Source organism: Scylla paramamosain, chromosome 19, assembly GCF_035594125.1.
Source record: "Scylla paramamosain isolate STU-SP2022 chromosome 19, ASM3559412v1, whole genome shotgun sequence".
In the NCBI taxonomy this organism is placed as follows: Eukaryota; Metazoa; Arthropoda; class Malacostraca; order Decapoda; family Portunidae; genus Scylla; species Scylla paramamosain.
Window position 1 is genome coordinate 17,567,659 of NC_087169.1, and position 15,983 is coordinate 17,583,641.

The 15,983-nt window shown below is 43.2% G+C and overlaps 1 protein-coding gene across 11 annotated transcripts in view; it reads right to left on the minus strand.

The window, feature by feature from the left end:
* LOC135109803 (myoferlin-like) overlaps positions 1-15,983 on the minus strand; it is a 40,128-nt gene that overhangs the window by 15,566 nt on the left and 8,579 nt on the right. For 9 of the 11 annotated variants that reach the window (XM_064021485.1, XM_064021482.1, XM_064021486.1 and 6 more), the window contains 28 exons: positions 14,278-14,355; positions 12,993-13,098; positions 12,058-12,205; positions 10,785-10,933; positions 10,046-10,135; positions 9,837-9,946; positions 8,820-9,014; positions 8,574-8,624; positions 8,213-8,309; positions 7,570-7,743; positions 6,825-7,041; positions 6,327-6,403; positions 5,882-6,099; positions 5,557-5,741; positions 5,156-5,267; positions 4,913-5,022; positions 4,364-4,553; positions 3,869-4,028; positions 3,645-3,781; positions 3,163-3,513; positions 2,844-2,996; positions 2,427-2,598; positions 2,021-2,152; positions 1,732-1,913; positions 1,407-1,524; positions 952-1,091; positions 412-573; positions 167-306 (listed from right to left, as the gene is read on the minus strand). In XM_064021485.1, the coding sequence (XP_063877555.1) occupies positions 167-306; positions 412-573; positions 952-1,091; positions 1,407-1,524; positions 1,732-1,913; positions 2,021-2,152; positions 2,427-2,598; positions 2,844-2,996; positions 3,163-3,513; positions 3,645-3,781; positions 3,869-4,028; positions 4,364-4,553; positions 4,913-5,022; positions 5,156-5,267; positions 5,557-5,741; positions 5,882-6,099; positions 6,327-6,403; positions 6,825-7,041; positions 7,570-7,743; positions 8,213-8,309; positions 8,574-8,624; positions 8,820-9,014; positions 9,837-9,946; positions 10,046-10,135; positions 10,785-10,933; positions 12,058-12,205; positions 12,993-13,086 (4,064 nt within the window). In that variant the 5' untranslated portion in view covers positions 13,087-13,098; positions 14,278-14,355. The remainder of the gene's footprint in view (positions 1-166; positions 307-411; positions 574-951; positions 1,092-1,406; positions 1,525-1,731; positions 1,914-2,020; positions 2,153-2,426; positions 2,599-2,843; positions 2,997-3,162; positions 3,514-3,644; positions 3,782-3,868; positions 4,029-4,363; positions 4,554-4,912; positions 5,023-5,155; positions 5,268-5,556; positions 5,742-5,881; positions 6,100-6,326; positions 6,404-6,824; positions 7,042-7,569; positions 7,744-8,212; positions 8,310-8,573; positions 8,625-8,819; positions 9,015-9,836; positions 9,947-10,045; positions 10,136-10,784; positions 10,934-12,057; positions 12,206-12,992; positions 13,099-14,277; positions 14,356-15,983) is intronic. The other 2 variants (XM_064021493.1, XM_064021487.1) reach the window with 2 other exon arrangements.

Here is a 15,983-nt window from a genome sequence, read left to right on the forward strand (position 1 = left end):
CAGCTGAAAGAAGCAAAACAAATTTATAAAGACACAAGTAAACTATGTCAATAATAAGCTAATATAAAACAAATGCAAGGCAAAAAACCTAATGGCTTAAGGTGGTGTTTTAGCAGACCACACCAAACTTTACTAGTGCAACCCCTGGTGTTGATTAAGGACTAACCTGGCTGCCTTGGGCTCCACAGTGTAGCGCTGCAGGTCAGTCACCACAGCTGTTGCCACCACAGGCTTGCTGCCAAAGGCCCTGTGGTCCACTACCCGCAGTGTGAGGGGCGGTATGTACAGCGTCTCCTTCGGCAGCTCCTAAAAAGAATATCCTTGGTTAAGTGACAGAGAACTTTGAGCATCATTGATCAATACAAGAATTCTATAATACATTTTCCCTCCCACACACACTGTAGTACTAACCACATCAAAAACAAGGTGTGGCTTGTCAAAGTTGGGGTTGATGCGTAAGTTCTTCATGGTGGGGGAGGTGATGCGCTCACCACCACACTCAAACTCAATGGATGGTCGCGTGACAGACTGCAGCTCATAGGTGGCCATGTTCCTCATTCCCCAGCACAGGATCTATAAAGGATAACAAGGGAAACATCCTCTGTGTGATTGAATGATATAAGGTGTGTGGCTTATAATGTTCTGACATAATATGCTCTAGTACATGCTTATCTGCAAATGATACAAAATTATTGACAATGTGACAATTTCTTGCTTCTCTTCAATGGATGACATTAATGAAATAAATATAATGAAATAAGAACACCACTCTTTTTCTTGTCTTGTTATATAATTACATGAGATACACAAAAGTGGATGAACTGTGTGATGTGCTGCAAAGAAACAGCTGATAAGTGAAAAGACAGGAAAAGATAAGGAAACACAGAAAGATGCAGACTTGAAAGGATGCAGTAGGTCTCTGCAGACTGAATGCTGCTATGGTAAGTTCACCTCTATTCGTGTGCGCTGCAGCAGAGGGCGCACTCCGAAGGGCACCATGAAGAGGTCTCCTCCGTGGCGGGTGGGAGGCAGGATGGGAAGCTCCTCTTCTCCATCCTTCAGCAGAAGCTCAAAGGATGCAAGCAGCTCACCTGAGTATAAAATGGGTTAGGTGTGTATATAGGTAAATAGATAGATAAGTGTGTCTGTTAATAATCAAATGAATCTGGGTGGATACACAGTTATATCAAGTAACTTTTATGATCTACCTAAAAACTTATTGCAGCAACATTAATACATTTCTTACAGTAGTGATCAGTGCATGGCCACTAAAAACTAAACAAATCTAATTTATATGCAGAGATTTATCACAGCTGGTTATAAGTATGTGAGATGATTCATTTCAAAAACTTTATGCAGAATTAGACTTTAAGTAGTAAAGGTAGACTGTTTACTCTCATTAATACCTTGCTTATCATTCCCCAGTGAGAGTTGGTACCATTGGAGGGGCAGAGGTTGGTACCCATTGGAAGGCACCACCAAAGCTGGCTGGCAGAACACCCGGCCCAAGTACTCCGGGGCACCCTTGTGGGGAAAAGGCAACCATTACTCAGCAACAGCAGGAGTCCAGAACAATAATCAATGGGGTGGTCATAAATGTAATATAAGATGAAATACAACAAACAGGAGTGAAAATCCACATAGAGCCAGGAGAAAAATAATAGAAAAGAAAGTTAAAAGTTAAGAACATGCAGCCTGAACTACATTTCTGAGGCTGGTGTGTCTGCTTACCCGAGCATCCCAGTCGAACACCTCCACCACCACCTTGGGGGCCTGGCTGGTGGCATCATCCACCCGGCCAGTTAGAGGAACATCATCAAAAATGAGAGTCTGGTCCCAAGTTGGGCAGAGGGTCTTCATTTGCTTCTCAGTCTGCTGGGTGCCATTACAGAAGCTCACCACCGCATAAGGATCTGAGGCAGGGGATAATATGCACCTGATGAGAAGTATTTGTAAGCCAAATTTACCAATGCATAAAAGGTATCCAAGATTGCAAGACACAGGGTCATTTGTTACCCACCGGCAAGGCCAGTTTTGTCTCCTGGAATAAGGTCACGAGCCTGGTAGATGTGTGCCCGCAGCTGGTACTTGTGACGCTCTGCACTCAGTAGGTACATGCGGGGACAGGTGAGCTGGGAGAACTTCTCATCACCTACAGGACAGAAAGCATTAGCACGGTTAGGTGGATTTGTTTACCTTGTTCATTTTGTGTTGATAAAAGTTTTTCTTTATGTAAGAGGGGCACTGGCCTAAGGCAACAAAGAGGGGGAAAGAAAAAAAGGCATACTGAGATGCTGGTCCCTAGAGAAAAAAAGCCAAAGGTATTACCCAAAACTGGAGGATAAAGAGTACATAGATCAGTGGGCTGAATGTAAAGATTTAAGAGGGATTGTCATTACAGGTCAGTCCAAGGGCCACATGCCCACCTTTGCCAGTCAAAATGGAGAGCCTGGGTGTTGGGGGAAGGCCACCCTGTGCAGGCACCAGACGTCTCCTCCACCTCCGGCGCCGCACCATGTCTATCTTCCGTTCAATGGCATGGAACTGGAGGCGGAACAGAGGGGCGTACTCCCACCCATCCACTGGCATTGTCTCCTTCTGTGGGAATGCAGGAAAAGGGATGTGAGAGAAATGCACTGCTAATAAAACCACTGCCACTGCCTCCATCATCATCATCATTGCTGTCATCTGTATCTCCTGTTTACCATCTCCATTTTTAAGTAACTATTTAAGCTATCTCCTTGTATCTTTTCTACCCCGCATCTATTCCTTTCTTCCTTATCTACTGCACTCCCTCCTTCCACACTTCCATCCCTTTCTTCTCCTTGGCAGTTAATATGTACCTTCTCCACCTTTTGAACCAGATGTCTCTCCCTGATCCAGCGTCGTCTCCTCCTTGTGTGGTAAATCTTCTCCTGTGGTGACCACCCCACCAGACCTCCAGACTCCACTGTGAACTCCCAGCCCTCTCCATCCACTGCACGCTGCAGGTCGTACTGAGGAACAGACAGACAGACAGTTTCATAACCAAGCATAACAAACTAAGGATGCAAAACTGACTTTCAAGGTGTTTTTGGGAACCTACACTTGTTACAATCTTACTGTAAGCTAAAGTTACAGAGCATCACTATGTAAAAGGATGAAATAGTTTTGGTTTCTTACCGACCATAGGTCTCGCCATGCCCAGCCCTCAGGCAGCTTGATCTCATCCCTGCTGGTTGCTGGGTCATTGCGTGCATCTGTCCATGAATTAGGGGCTGGTACCCAAGCACCACCAGGGAGACGCAACTGTTGCTCAAACACTTCCTCTGTGAAAAGCTGTCGGCCAGCATCAGCAGCAAACATCACACTGGGGTCAGGGTCAACAAACCAATCTCCCTGGAAGCCCCAGCCTTCAGGAGCAGAGAAGTCCTCTCGAGGAAGGTTCAGCAAACCGTCAGCATCAGAGAACTTTGGCCGCGTCATAAGCAGGCCACTGTCACTCCACTTCCCACTCCCAGGCACAGGCACCACCTAGGGAGGGATGTTGTACTCTCTAGTATGCTGCAAGATACTCAAGACACTACTGCAATACTTATCAATTGGGTATATCTTGAGGAACTTTAAAAAATTTCTTTGTATGCATATTTTACATTTTCTTTTACCTGGTTCTCATAAGTCTCAGCATAGACTGTGAGCTGCAGATCTGGCCTGAAGTCCCACCACGTGCGCAGGTCCTCCTCTCGGCCCAGCCACACAGAGGCACGCACCACACCTCCAAGGCCCCACCGTGATTCATCATCTGCCGAGCAGCAGACTCTTCAACATGCATCATGAAAAATCTATGGTACTGATGGAAGTATGTTTGGAAGTGGAAGTTTGTTCCTACCTGGGTTGGTAAGGGCATAGGTATTGAATTTGCCACACAGCATTCCCTGGGCATTGGGCTCATGGGCAAACAGGACTGAGTGGGCTGGGATGCGCACATATGCCAGGCGCCGTGTTCCACTCATCAGCCACAGGAACACATCTGGGATGCTGGACTGGGACTGTGGAGCCAAGGATGATCAGGGTCAGGGATCAAGAGGGACTCAAGTTTGATAAGAGCAAAGGTTACTAAAAGACATAAAAACCAAAGAAAATACTTGGAAGAAGGGCTTGTCTTTGTTTAGTCTTATATTGTAGAGGAAAGCATATGCCACATACCTTTATTTCTGGTTACATTTTGGGATTGTGTTATCCCAAAACGTAACCAGAAATAAAGGTATGCTGCACATACTGTACACTTTCTTCTTCATCAAAGAGAATAGATATATTCACAGCCCTTCCTGATAAAAGCAGCATCAGTAAAGGAGGGAGAGCAGGATCCTCTTGTCTACCTCACCTCCACGGCCAGATTTTCCAGGCAGCCAAGGACAGACTCCAGCTCCTCAATCACATGCTGAGGCTCAGAAGTGTCCAGCGCTTGCATGGCCTTCTTCACCTCGTCCAGCTCTCTGCGTCTCCTTCCCCTCAGGTGAATGTCAAGGGAGGTCTCGGAGTGTCTCAAAGCGTCCACCTCAGGCAGTTCCAGACTGTGTAAAGATAAGGGTGGTGAGGTATAACTGTATAACAAAACTATTCTTGGCAGTGAAAACGTTAACTATTGGATGAGGACAAGAGTATTTTGAGCTCCCTGACACTGGAATGAAGGGAAGCGTTTTGAGAATAGGAAGAGTGGGAGAAATGTTTATCACCAAAGAAAGAAATTGAGTTGTAAGAAGATAGGAGAAACAAGTGTGGATCTGAGAAAATCAAATACCTACCATTAAAAAATAAATAAATTAAATAAATAACATCATGAAAGAATAGAAACTAGCACACTCCTGTATGGGACGCACTGGATAAGAGAAACGACTAGTCATGAGGCTGGAAAGTACCAACACATCCTTACCTGCAAGCCTCCACCAGCCTGGATATCGCTCCTGTGACTGCATCTTCCATCTTCTTTTGCCCATTACCTCGCAATTGGGAGCGAAGGTTATCCAGATCTTTCTTCACCACCTGTCACGGAAGAAAGAATAGAAACAACATAAACATGCTATAAAGAGAAAGGAAGAGAACCATGGAATGACAGAAAAAGGGATAGATGAGTAGAGAATAATGGTAAAGTAACATGAAACTGAAAACAGCTTACACTGATGATAGAGATGATGTGATTGACGCTGTGTAGGCGATGTGTCACGTCCTCGAAGTCACAGTGGACGGTGACAAAGGGCTCCACCCCAGACCATGGCAGGAAGTAGTACCTGATGGGGTTACAAGAGACCGGGTGACTTATAAATAGTTGTGTAAAAAGAATGACTGCAGAAGAATATATCTGAAGGAGTAACGAAGGATTGGATGACACACTGTTTTAATGAAAGGCAAACTTAAAGACGTTGATAATAAAGAAGCAAGCCCGTGTATATAATCTATTTTTCCTTGAATCACGGAAAAAAAACATATGTAAGATTATAAGGTATTAAATTGCAAACTTAAATAAAGCAGATGAGGGTAAGATTGGCTCTCTCCCTCAATGAACACAGCTAGACTCACTTGCATCCATCGAAGACTGGGTTGGCGGGGTGAGTGGAGGAGGGCGAGGGAATCATCTTATTCTCCAGCTTGTTGCCAAAGTTCCCTAAGGACACTTCCAACTCCACAGGATTCTCGGCTGACTCCAGGAGCCAGGCGCCGCTCAGGTGGCACTGGACGACGAACTTGCGAGTGCCACGGAATCTCTGCGTGAGGGAGGGAGGGAGGTGGGTGCTGCCAACTCTTCAGCTACAGTTTTTCCCTTCTCGTTCATTATTTATTTTTTCTTTTCTAGAAACTACGTACTCTGATAATTGAAAGATTCCCTACGCCTCTGTTTACTCACCCGCACTTTGTTGTAGTCGCTGTTGTCAATGGCAGTGGTGGGGGCGGCAGGGTACGACCCCACCTGAGTGTGGAGGGCCAGGAGCACGCGACCCCTGTAAGCACAGCCTTCGTTTTGTCCTTTGTTCATCTTTTTGGACGCATCACCCTCTAAAAGCTCCCACTCACGTCGGGTCCCGTATATGTTCACCCAGGCTGGCCCGAAGGTAGGGAGGTAGCCTGCGGCACGAATGAGTAAAGTGGGTGCGTTTACAAGAACGAAAGGACATTCATTAGAAAGTTACACTGACTTACCGATAGGCCTACATTATGAATATGGCTACATTATCTACCTAAAACATCCCTGGTGGTCTTTATTCAATTACTACTATAAGAAACGCAACTGGGCGTGAATCGGTATTATGTTTTATCCCGCCTGGCGCCTCTAGTCACGTGCATGCACTCACCGTCCTCTCCCGGCGCTGAGATGGCAGATACGGGAATGGTGGCCGTCCCGATGATGTCGTCCTCTCCTACACGGTCCCTGCAAAAATATTATGCGTTAGTTGCAATAACACTTTGAAGTAACAGTGATCCGAGCACAAGATTCGAACACGTAGCGAAGGAATGAAAAAGGCCAAACCAGATTGAATAGTCCATCATGACCACCATAAAATCACATTCAGTCGCTTACCAAAGTTATGGAGCATTGGTGAACTAATAAGTTATTTTAAGAAATGAGTACTTTTCCTTGAGACAAAATGAAACCAAAACACATTCTCCTATGAATCAAAATATTATGATGATTAATTTCAAACTTGAAGATAAAGTCTGACAAAGCGCATAAAACCGTAGGATACAGGCCATGCAGTTTTGGTAACATAAAGAGATACTTTAGAAGAGGCAAATTCCTGCTAAAAATATATAAAAAAGTAATGTATGGAACAAAAAGTATATCGACCTACCAATCTTTGACGACAATCTTGATCACATTACACATGGAGGGAAAGAGGAAACCCATGTAGAGGTTTTGGCGGAACTCCGGGTTTTCGTTGGTGTAAAGGATCTTGGTCTGTACTTCTTTGCCGGCATAAGAGGCCACTAGGTAAGGGTCCACGAGTTCCTTGGAAGGTGTGCCAACCCCTAGCACCTGCTTCAGTGTTTGCATAGTGCCTGCGTCCACTGCGAGGAAGAAAATATGAAAAATGCTTCATTGCTTTTTCCTAGAATTCTACGATGTTTCCTGGACGTTGTTTCTGAAGCCATTAGGTTTCCTGGCCGTATTTTCTTGTTGAGAGCAGTCAAAATAAACCCCTGAATTACTTGAAAACGCATCGTTGGCTTATGTTTTATAATCATCACAGTAGGTGGTGCTCTCTCTCTCTCTCTCTCTCTCTCTCTCTCCTGAATGAATAATAGACAAGGAAAAGAAGGAAGGTCATCGCAATTAGGTATGTTTGGCACGAATAAATTAAAACACTCCATTCAGCAACATCGCAAGTCTGCTGCTTGCTTGTCTGACCAAGGACCCCTGGTGTCAATTGTTTTGTTCTATCGTTTCCATGGACATTGCAAAGATAAAAAAGGGAGAGGTCAAGTGTGATCTACTTCAGAATACATATAAAAAAATCCACATAAGCTGCAATAATATTGGCATCCTAGATGACGCCTTCTGATACTCGGATCCAAATACTGTCGCCAAATACTCACTTTGCGGCAAGTTCTGGGCACAGTAGACGGAGAGCACGAAGGTGGCGGGCTGCAGATGCACGCCGGCAGACCACAACAAGTTGGCCTCTACATCATCCTGGTCACTTTGATTTGCAGTCATGTCCGGGCACATGTCACCGGGACCCAAAACAGCCACGCTCACCTTGAGGTAACCTATTTGTGTGTATGGGGTGGGTGGGAGGAGAAAAGAGCGATGAACTTCAAGACTCCTGAATAAATTAACTATTGCTGCTGCTGCTGCTGCTGCTACTACTACTACTACTACTACTACTACTACTACTACTGCAATTACTATTAGTGCTAGTCCAAGGGGAAAGAAAACTACTGCCGCTGCTGGATAACTATGTACTGCTGCTGTTGCTGCTGCTGCTGCTGCTGCTGCTGCTGCTGCTGCCACCACCACCACTACCACCACCACCACCACCACTACTACTACTACTACTACTACTACCACTACTACTACTACTACTACTACTACTACTACTACTACTACTACTACTACTGCACTATCAGCTTCATCATTATTATCATCATATTTCCACTCCATCACAACATGTATCACCAAAACCATCACCATCACAGCAGTGGAGGATGAAGGGAATGGTGACCACTGGTGACCTACCCTGGACAGTGGGCGTGGCCTCGTCGGGATCAGCCAGCACTAGCCAGCGGTTGAGGATGGCGTGGTCTTGCTGGTCATACGCCATGCCCACCTCACACTGCAGGAAAGACACAGGACACTTATTTAGAATGTACACTCGATTAATTAACGCTCTCTTGATATGTATATACCGGTCTATAGCATATTGGATCACTAATGGGTAATAAGAGTAACAAGGACAGACATACATATGACGCCCAGTTAAAAGACTCTTAGAATCTACACTCGATTCATGAACGCTCTCTGCTACTACTACTACTACTACTACTACTACTACTGCTACTACTACTACTACTACTATTACTACTACTACTACTCTCACCTTGAAGGCTCCGATTATTGTGCTGGACCGGATCCCCGAAGAATTACACACCTGCGCAAGGACAATAATTATATGACTGACACACCTGCGTAAGAACAATAAGTATATGAATGTCACACCTACGTCAGGTCATTTACTTGAGTTACACTCCTGCGTTACAACACTGAAAAGAATAACATACCTGCACAAGAAAATTTAAACACATTACATACACTTTTTCTCTACAACAAAGTCAACAAAGCTAACCTTGAACTCTAAGAACTTCTCAAGGAAGGTGGACGGGATCTCCTCGGCCTGGAAGAAGAAGATCTCGTCGAACCAGGGGGAGGTGGTACCCTTGTGGACTCGAGTCTGGCGGGTCTGTCCATCCAGCGTCACTCGGCACACAGGGTTCATGTTGGCGCCGAGTAGCTGACGCCCCTCCACCACTCTCACCCGCACCTGTAGTGAGTTCATTACTCCTGAAGATGCTGTGTCTCTCTGTGCCGAGTTTATAGATACAGTGTACTATGTATATACAATATGTAGCACACGATATTGGAACATATTCTGAAACTCTTTGCTTTCTCATCACCATGACTGTTTTCAAAGGCCACAGATGATTGGCCGGGTTCTCAATACTGTAGATATCTTGTTAATTTGTCACTATAACCGTAAAAACTCTCTTAAAAACCTGTGTAACTTCAACTAAAGTTTTTTAATGTAGTGGGAGTGAGGCACGGAAGTGTTTCAGGTCTATTGTTTACTACAGAATAATGCTATGTTGCGTGCCAAATTTTTCCTATTAGTTGGGCAGTTGGGAATATTTATTTATTTATTTATGATGGGAAGAGTGAGGTGATGTAAGACGTCTTGCAATGTTTACTTCTGGGAATCATTGGCTTCACGGACTGGCAATATGAAAAACCTTCCACGGTTTTATCATATATAAATTTGTTACTTTTTTTCTCTTTTGATGTTTCAATTATAATTTGTGCATGTAACGTTTGTTTGTTGTCTCTGTAATCCACTCTTTGTTCCTCCAGGCTGTACAAAATTATCATTATTATTATTATTATCATTATTGTTATTGTTATTATTATTATTATTATTATTATTATTATTATTATTATTATTGTTATTATTATCATTATAACTACGTGTAAATTTCAGAGATAACTGTTTCAAACCTGATTCTTTCTATGTGTATTGATTACGTTTACTCTGTCACTTTATTTTGTTTTATGCATGTGGCCCCTGACATCTGGCCGAGGATTTTGTTACCTGAAAGCTTGTCTTCACGTTGGATAGCCTGTCCCTGTTCCTTTGCTGGGGCATGGCCGGCATCCCCTCCGCTGTGCCCTCCACGCACACGTCTGGCATTGGGGAGATGCCTGTGGGGGGAAAAAAAAGAAAACAGTGTAGTCAAACAGAACCTTATGATGATTAAAGAATGTAGAGTGGCCACAGAACTACCGTCTATATATTCATACCGTCTGAGAGAGTGGAGGTGGCCGCGGCTGTTTTGGCTGCCATCGCGGCCACACTCTTTCCTCCACCCACCATGCCGCCTTTCTTCGCTCCTGCAGGAAAGTACAAATACCAGATGCAGGGATGAGACTCACGTACCCTTTCACTGCGAGAAGCGACAATTCACAGCACTAAGAACAATGTATGAAATATTTACAAGTACATACAAGAAGGAAAGGGATAAAAGAAGAGTGAATGTTGCAATTTTTGTATAGAGGTGGCTGTAGAAATGTTTCAGAGCGGTTAGTGACTGAGGAAAGATGTGCCAACTACCAGTGAAAAGGTTAACGTGAGACTCCAATAGGTGGCAAAGAAACCACGGCCAGAATAACGTGTTGAAAGGGACTCCCGGTAACTGTGCGCCTCTTGAAGACTTTCTGAGGAAAACAGTATCTATTTGTCTACGTACCCAGGCCAGCAATCCTTCGCAGGGTGGCTCAGACAAAGCACTACACATACTCTCTCATACATATTCACACTCTTAGCCTCGCCGGCCCTTAATGGAGAGGGATAGGCTCGTGGACACCTAAATACTCCACTAAAACTTAGGCATGATAGAAGAATAAATGACGAGGAATACTACTCTTAAATAGATTGATGAATATATTGAAAGATAAATTAATGAAAAGAAAAGAAAAAAATGAACTGATTGAGGAAAGATCCCTCGTGTTTTAAGTTGCCTGCCGGATGAGATTCACGCACCAGCGGGCGGTGTATACGAGACGATCAGCTTGAGAGTGCCTACAGTGGGGGAGTCTGTGGCATCCAGGAGACTCAGCTCATAGTCAAGCGGCGTCCCCGGAGCGGCGTGGACCAAGTTGCGCAGCGCGATCGTCGCTTTACCAATTAGCCTGATGGAAAAGGAGATGGAGTGGTGATGGATAGATAGATAAACAAGTTGACAGACAGATAAACAGGCAGATAGATACATGGACAGATAGATAGATAAACAGACAGATAGATACATAGACAGATAGATAGACAGATAGCTAGACAGACAAATAGATAGATAGATAGATAGATAGATAGATAGATAGAGAGAGATGGACTGGTGTAATTGCCTTACGATCATGATCCGTTCCAAAATCGCCGTTGGAAGGGAAAAAAACGGTCGGATGGCAAGATTTTATTCGCGAAAAACCTAAAGAATAAAAAAAAAAGAGATAGACAAATAAATGGAAAAACGGATAGACAGACTGACTTTGGAGCTGCAGTAAAAGACGATAACAATATTTAATTAGTATGAACGTTAGATAATTAAACATGAATGAATGGAGGAATACGTAAGAATATGACTGACTGCACTGTATGAGTGAAAGATGAAGAAGGAAATAAGCGCAAGTAAACATAAAAAAAAAAAAAAAAACTGACGAGGAAGAAGAAATGTAAAAAAAAAAAAAGAAAAAAAATAGAAACCTAAATGAATGACTAACTGAATAAATCAAAGAACTGCGGAATACATTTTATGACAGAAATGTTAATAAGAAAAATATAGCATAGTAATTCTGAGTGACTAATTGATATTTTTCCGTATTTTGAAACCCCATTCTCGACCATTTACAAAGGTTACAAGGGTGATTAAGATTACCCTTCTGGTTCTCATGTGCACTTCTCCTTTCCATGATGGGGCATACTCGTTAAACTATCACTAAAATCATGAAAACACCCTTGAAAACCCTAAGAACTTCCAATACAGCCTATTAGAATTAGTCAGAACAAGACATCGAAACGAATGATAATAAAAACCGTGAAGACCCTGATTCTAACCTATTTCTTGAGACTTTCCGACCATTACCTATTTCAAAAAGGCTCTATTCTAGCTTTGACCTATTTCTAATCTTTTTCTTTGCCTGTTTATGGTTACTACGATTTTCAGCCATTTCTTACAACTCTTTCTGACTATTACTTATTTCTGGACACTCTTCTGCTTTTTACCTATTGTCTTTTACCTGTTTGTGATTACTTTGACTTTTACCTGTTCCTGGAGACTCTCTCATAGTCCTTTACGAGGATGTCAATGCACTCGTCAGGTCGCGGTGCCTTCGAGGACAGTTCCCACTTCAAGGTCTCCTCCCATACTGGATCTAGTGTGCCTGATTTGGTCTCTGTCTTCTTCTTCTCGCCTACGGAGGAAGATTAATAAGCAAAGAGCTCGGTGAGAGAAAACGTGTGTGTGTGTGTGTGTGTGTGTGTGTGTGTTGGATAAGGAATGAAAATGTGTAAGAAAAGGAAGTTGTAAGAAATTGTATGAAAGTAGAAGAAGAAAGATAAAAGAAATATATTGGAATGTGAGTTATATTAACCTAAAACAATGACTAGGCGTATTGGAATTTCTGATTTGAAACAGGAAAGAAAAAAAAAGGACATTGGATGAAAAGAATGAAAATATGTATTTCTTTGTCTTAGTGTCAGAACATGTAAGCGCAAGCGAGCGCGCGCGCGCACGCACACACACACACACACACACACACACACACACACACACACACACACACACACACACACACACACACACACACACACACACACACACACATACACACTGGTCCCGTAATACAAAACCCACATTAGAAATGAGATCACACACACACACACACACACACACACACACACACACACACACACACACACACACACACACACACACGACTTCGTTATGCACAGGAACACAAACGCAAAGCAAGAAAGCATAACAATACCACTCCCCCCCACCAACACACACACACACACACACACACACACACACACACACACACACATACACATTACACATAAACGAGAAGAAAGAACATTGCTGCTCCCACACACACACACACACACACACACACACAAGAGAAACAAGAAATCATAACAATACCACACCCATCCACACACACACACACACACACACACACACACACACACACACACCTTGGAAAGTGATGGATACATAAGGATCACTCTTGCCCAGTGTCTCCAGATTCTGTAGACTGGAGGCGCTGACAACTTGGATTTCCAGAGCCATTTTGAGGATAACCTGCAGAAGGAAGGGGAAGGGGGAAGGAACAGATAATTGGGATATAAAGATACGTGGAGGAAAAAGGTGAAATAAGTTGAAGGTAAAAGAAGAAGAGGAATGAAAATGAATGAGTGGGAGGGAAGGATGAGGCGAGACAGGAAAAAGGACAAGGAGAGGGTGATAGGGAGGAATGATTAGGAGGGAGGGATGGAAAGAGAGAGAGAGAGAGAGAGAGAGAGAGAGAGAGAGAGAGAGAGAGAGAGAGAGAGAGAGAGAGAGAGAGAGAGAGAGAGAGAGAGAGAGAGAGAGAGAGAACAGAAAACTGGGGTTAATTAGTTCTAAAATTTGCTGTACATAGATCACATTACACATTACACTCTCTCTCTCTCTCTCTCTCTCTCTCTCTCTCTCTCTCTCTCTCTCTCTCGAAAAAGAAAAGAAAAAAGAAAAGAATAAAGAAGGAATGAAGTGCACACCTTGAGGACTTAAAGGGCATGCCACGTCAAGGCCATTCTCACAACCACGGCAGGGAAAAAAAAGCAGGATGTCTCGCCTCAACACCGCCACCTTTGTCCAACTCGTTATCACTGCTGTTACTTCTCCACTCGCCTCACGATCGTCTTAGTCACTCATATCCAGCGTAGAAAGATCAAAGAATGCGTACCTTTCATTTATTATTATTATTATTACCACTATTATTATAATTTTTGTTCTTATTATCATTGTTACTGGTGTCGTGAAGGAACAGAGTCCATACTGCATACGTGAAATGTTGAAAGGGTGAAGGAAAGGAGGAGAAAAATAAGGTTAAAGATGTTAAGGATGTACTGAGCTGTAAATTTTCACCTTAGAGCCTTTTTTTATTTCTTTCCTTCTTGTTTATACATGCAGAAGGACGAACAAGGGAAGCAAATAAAGGAAAATAAAACTTACTACTTTTCCTCTCGCGCACACACACACACACACACACACACACACACACACACTCACAAAAAATGTTAACCGTAGGAGGTCCAGATGGAGGGTAATTTAATATCCAAGCTGATGAAACACTAATAATGTAAACAAGAAGGAGAAAAGCTAAACAGATGGACTGGGCAGGAACATACGAGTAACAGCAAGAAGAGAATCTAAACGGAGACGAAACGGGAACTTAACATCACATGCACAAAAAAGAAACCAGATAACAACACTAACCTTATAGAAATATACGAGGTTCAGGCGAGTCTAGTACTTGATTCTTTGGTTCGTCCCTCGCCCTCCTCGCCTCCGTGACTGAGCAGTGAGACAGGGAAAGGTGGATGAAGTGAGATTAATATTGTAAAGAACAGCTTCCGCCTTATCTCGTCTGTCATTTACATTAAGGTGAGAAGCGATAACATCATTTTTTTGTTATTGTTTATCTAACCTGCATTTCTCTTCTAACGAAAGATTATTGTGGGTACCCGTGAGTGTGTGAGTGTGTGTAAGTGTGTGTAATATGTGCTTCCAGTAATTTCAAGGACGTTGCTGTCAAATATAATGACTGGTGCGTTATAATGACCACCTCTCTCTCTCTCTCTCTCTCTCTCTCTCTCTCTCTCTCATCTTAGAATGCTGGACTTATTTTCCATCCTCCCTTAAGAATAAAGGCAAGTTTTCTTTTTCTTTTTCTTTCTTTCTTCCTTTCCTTTATTCTCTTTCTTTTATATATTTATTATCGTTAGAGGTGAAAAAGAGAGCAACACGCCGAGTTGTTTCGAAAGCAAACTTGACCTTAAACAAGCTTTTCTGGTTAACACGGATTCAGTTGCTTTGGTGATACAGGTTGATTTGAGTCTATATCTGTGTTTACTTCCGATTGTGTTTCCATCTGATTGCATTTACTTATGGCAAAAAAAAGAAAAAAAATTAGCAACAATAGGAGCACGGCATATAATCTTGGCAATGGGACAGCATTCGAAAAATATCATTTTCTTATCTTCTCTACTTTCATCACGCTCTAGTGCATGTTTTCAATGGAGTTTTCATGATTTTAGTGATAATTTGATAAAGATTCTGTACCATCAGTAAGGAAAGCACCCACGAGAGCCTAACAATATTAATCTCTGGGGCCTTTGAAAAACAGTCCTGCTGGGAGAACGACGCGTATCAAAATACGAGTCAGTGCGGTCTTTGGTCTCAGGAAGTTATATATGTTGTATTATGCAAGGTCCGATTAGAACGATTATCACATAAATGTTACTTATGATACAACACACACACACACACACACACACACACACACACACACACACACACACACACACATGTGAACAAATTACCTCGGTACACGACCAGCATTTCCTTACTACCTTATGGTTGCCTATCGTAAAAAAGAGAGAAAGAGAGAGAGAGAGAGAGAGAGAGAGAGAGAGAGAGAGAGAGAGAGAGAGAGAGAGAGAGAGAGAGAGAGAGAGAGAGGAAAAAACAAGGCAGCTGTACTTTTTTTCCCCTCTTCAAAATCAGACGTACTTTACCACCACCACCACCACAACACCGCCACCACCACCATCACTACCACCACATCCTCCACTGCTACAACCTACACCACCATCACCACCACCACCACCGCCACCACCACCGCCATCGTCATCAACATCGTTACAAACAAATTATGTAAAGGCTCTAATCTCCTATCCATCCTGTTTTTCCAAGTATTAGTAACGAGATTAGACACCGTTGTCCTTCTCTTTCCTTCCACTGAGTCTGCCTTGCTATCTCATCCTCTCCCTTCCCCTCTCCCTTTCCCTCTCCTCTCCCTCCCTCTCTCCCCCTCTCTTTCGCCTGTGGTCATGGAATCGTAAATCAAAGTCACTCCAAGGTCATGACTAGAACGCAACACACACACACACACACACACACACACACACACACACGCCCAC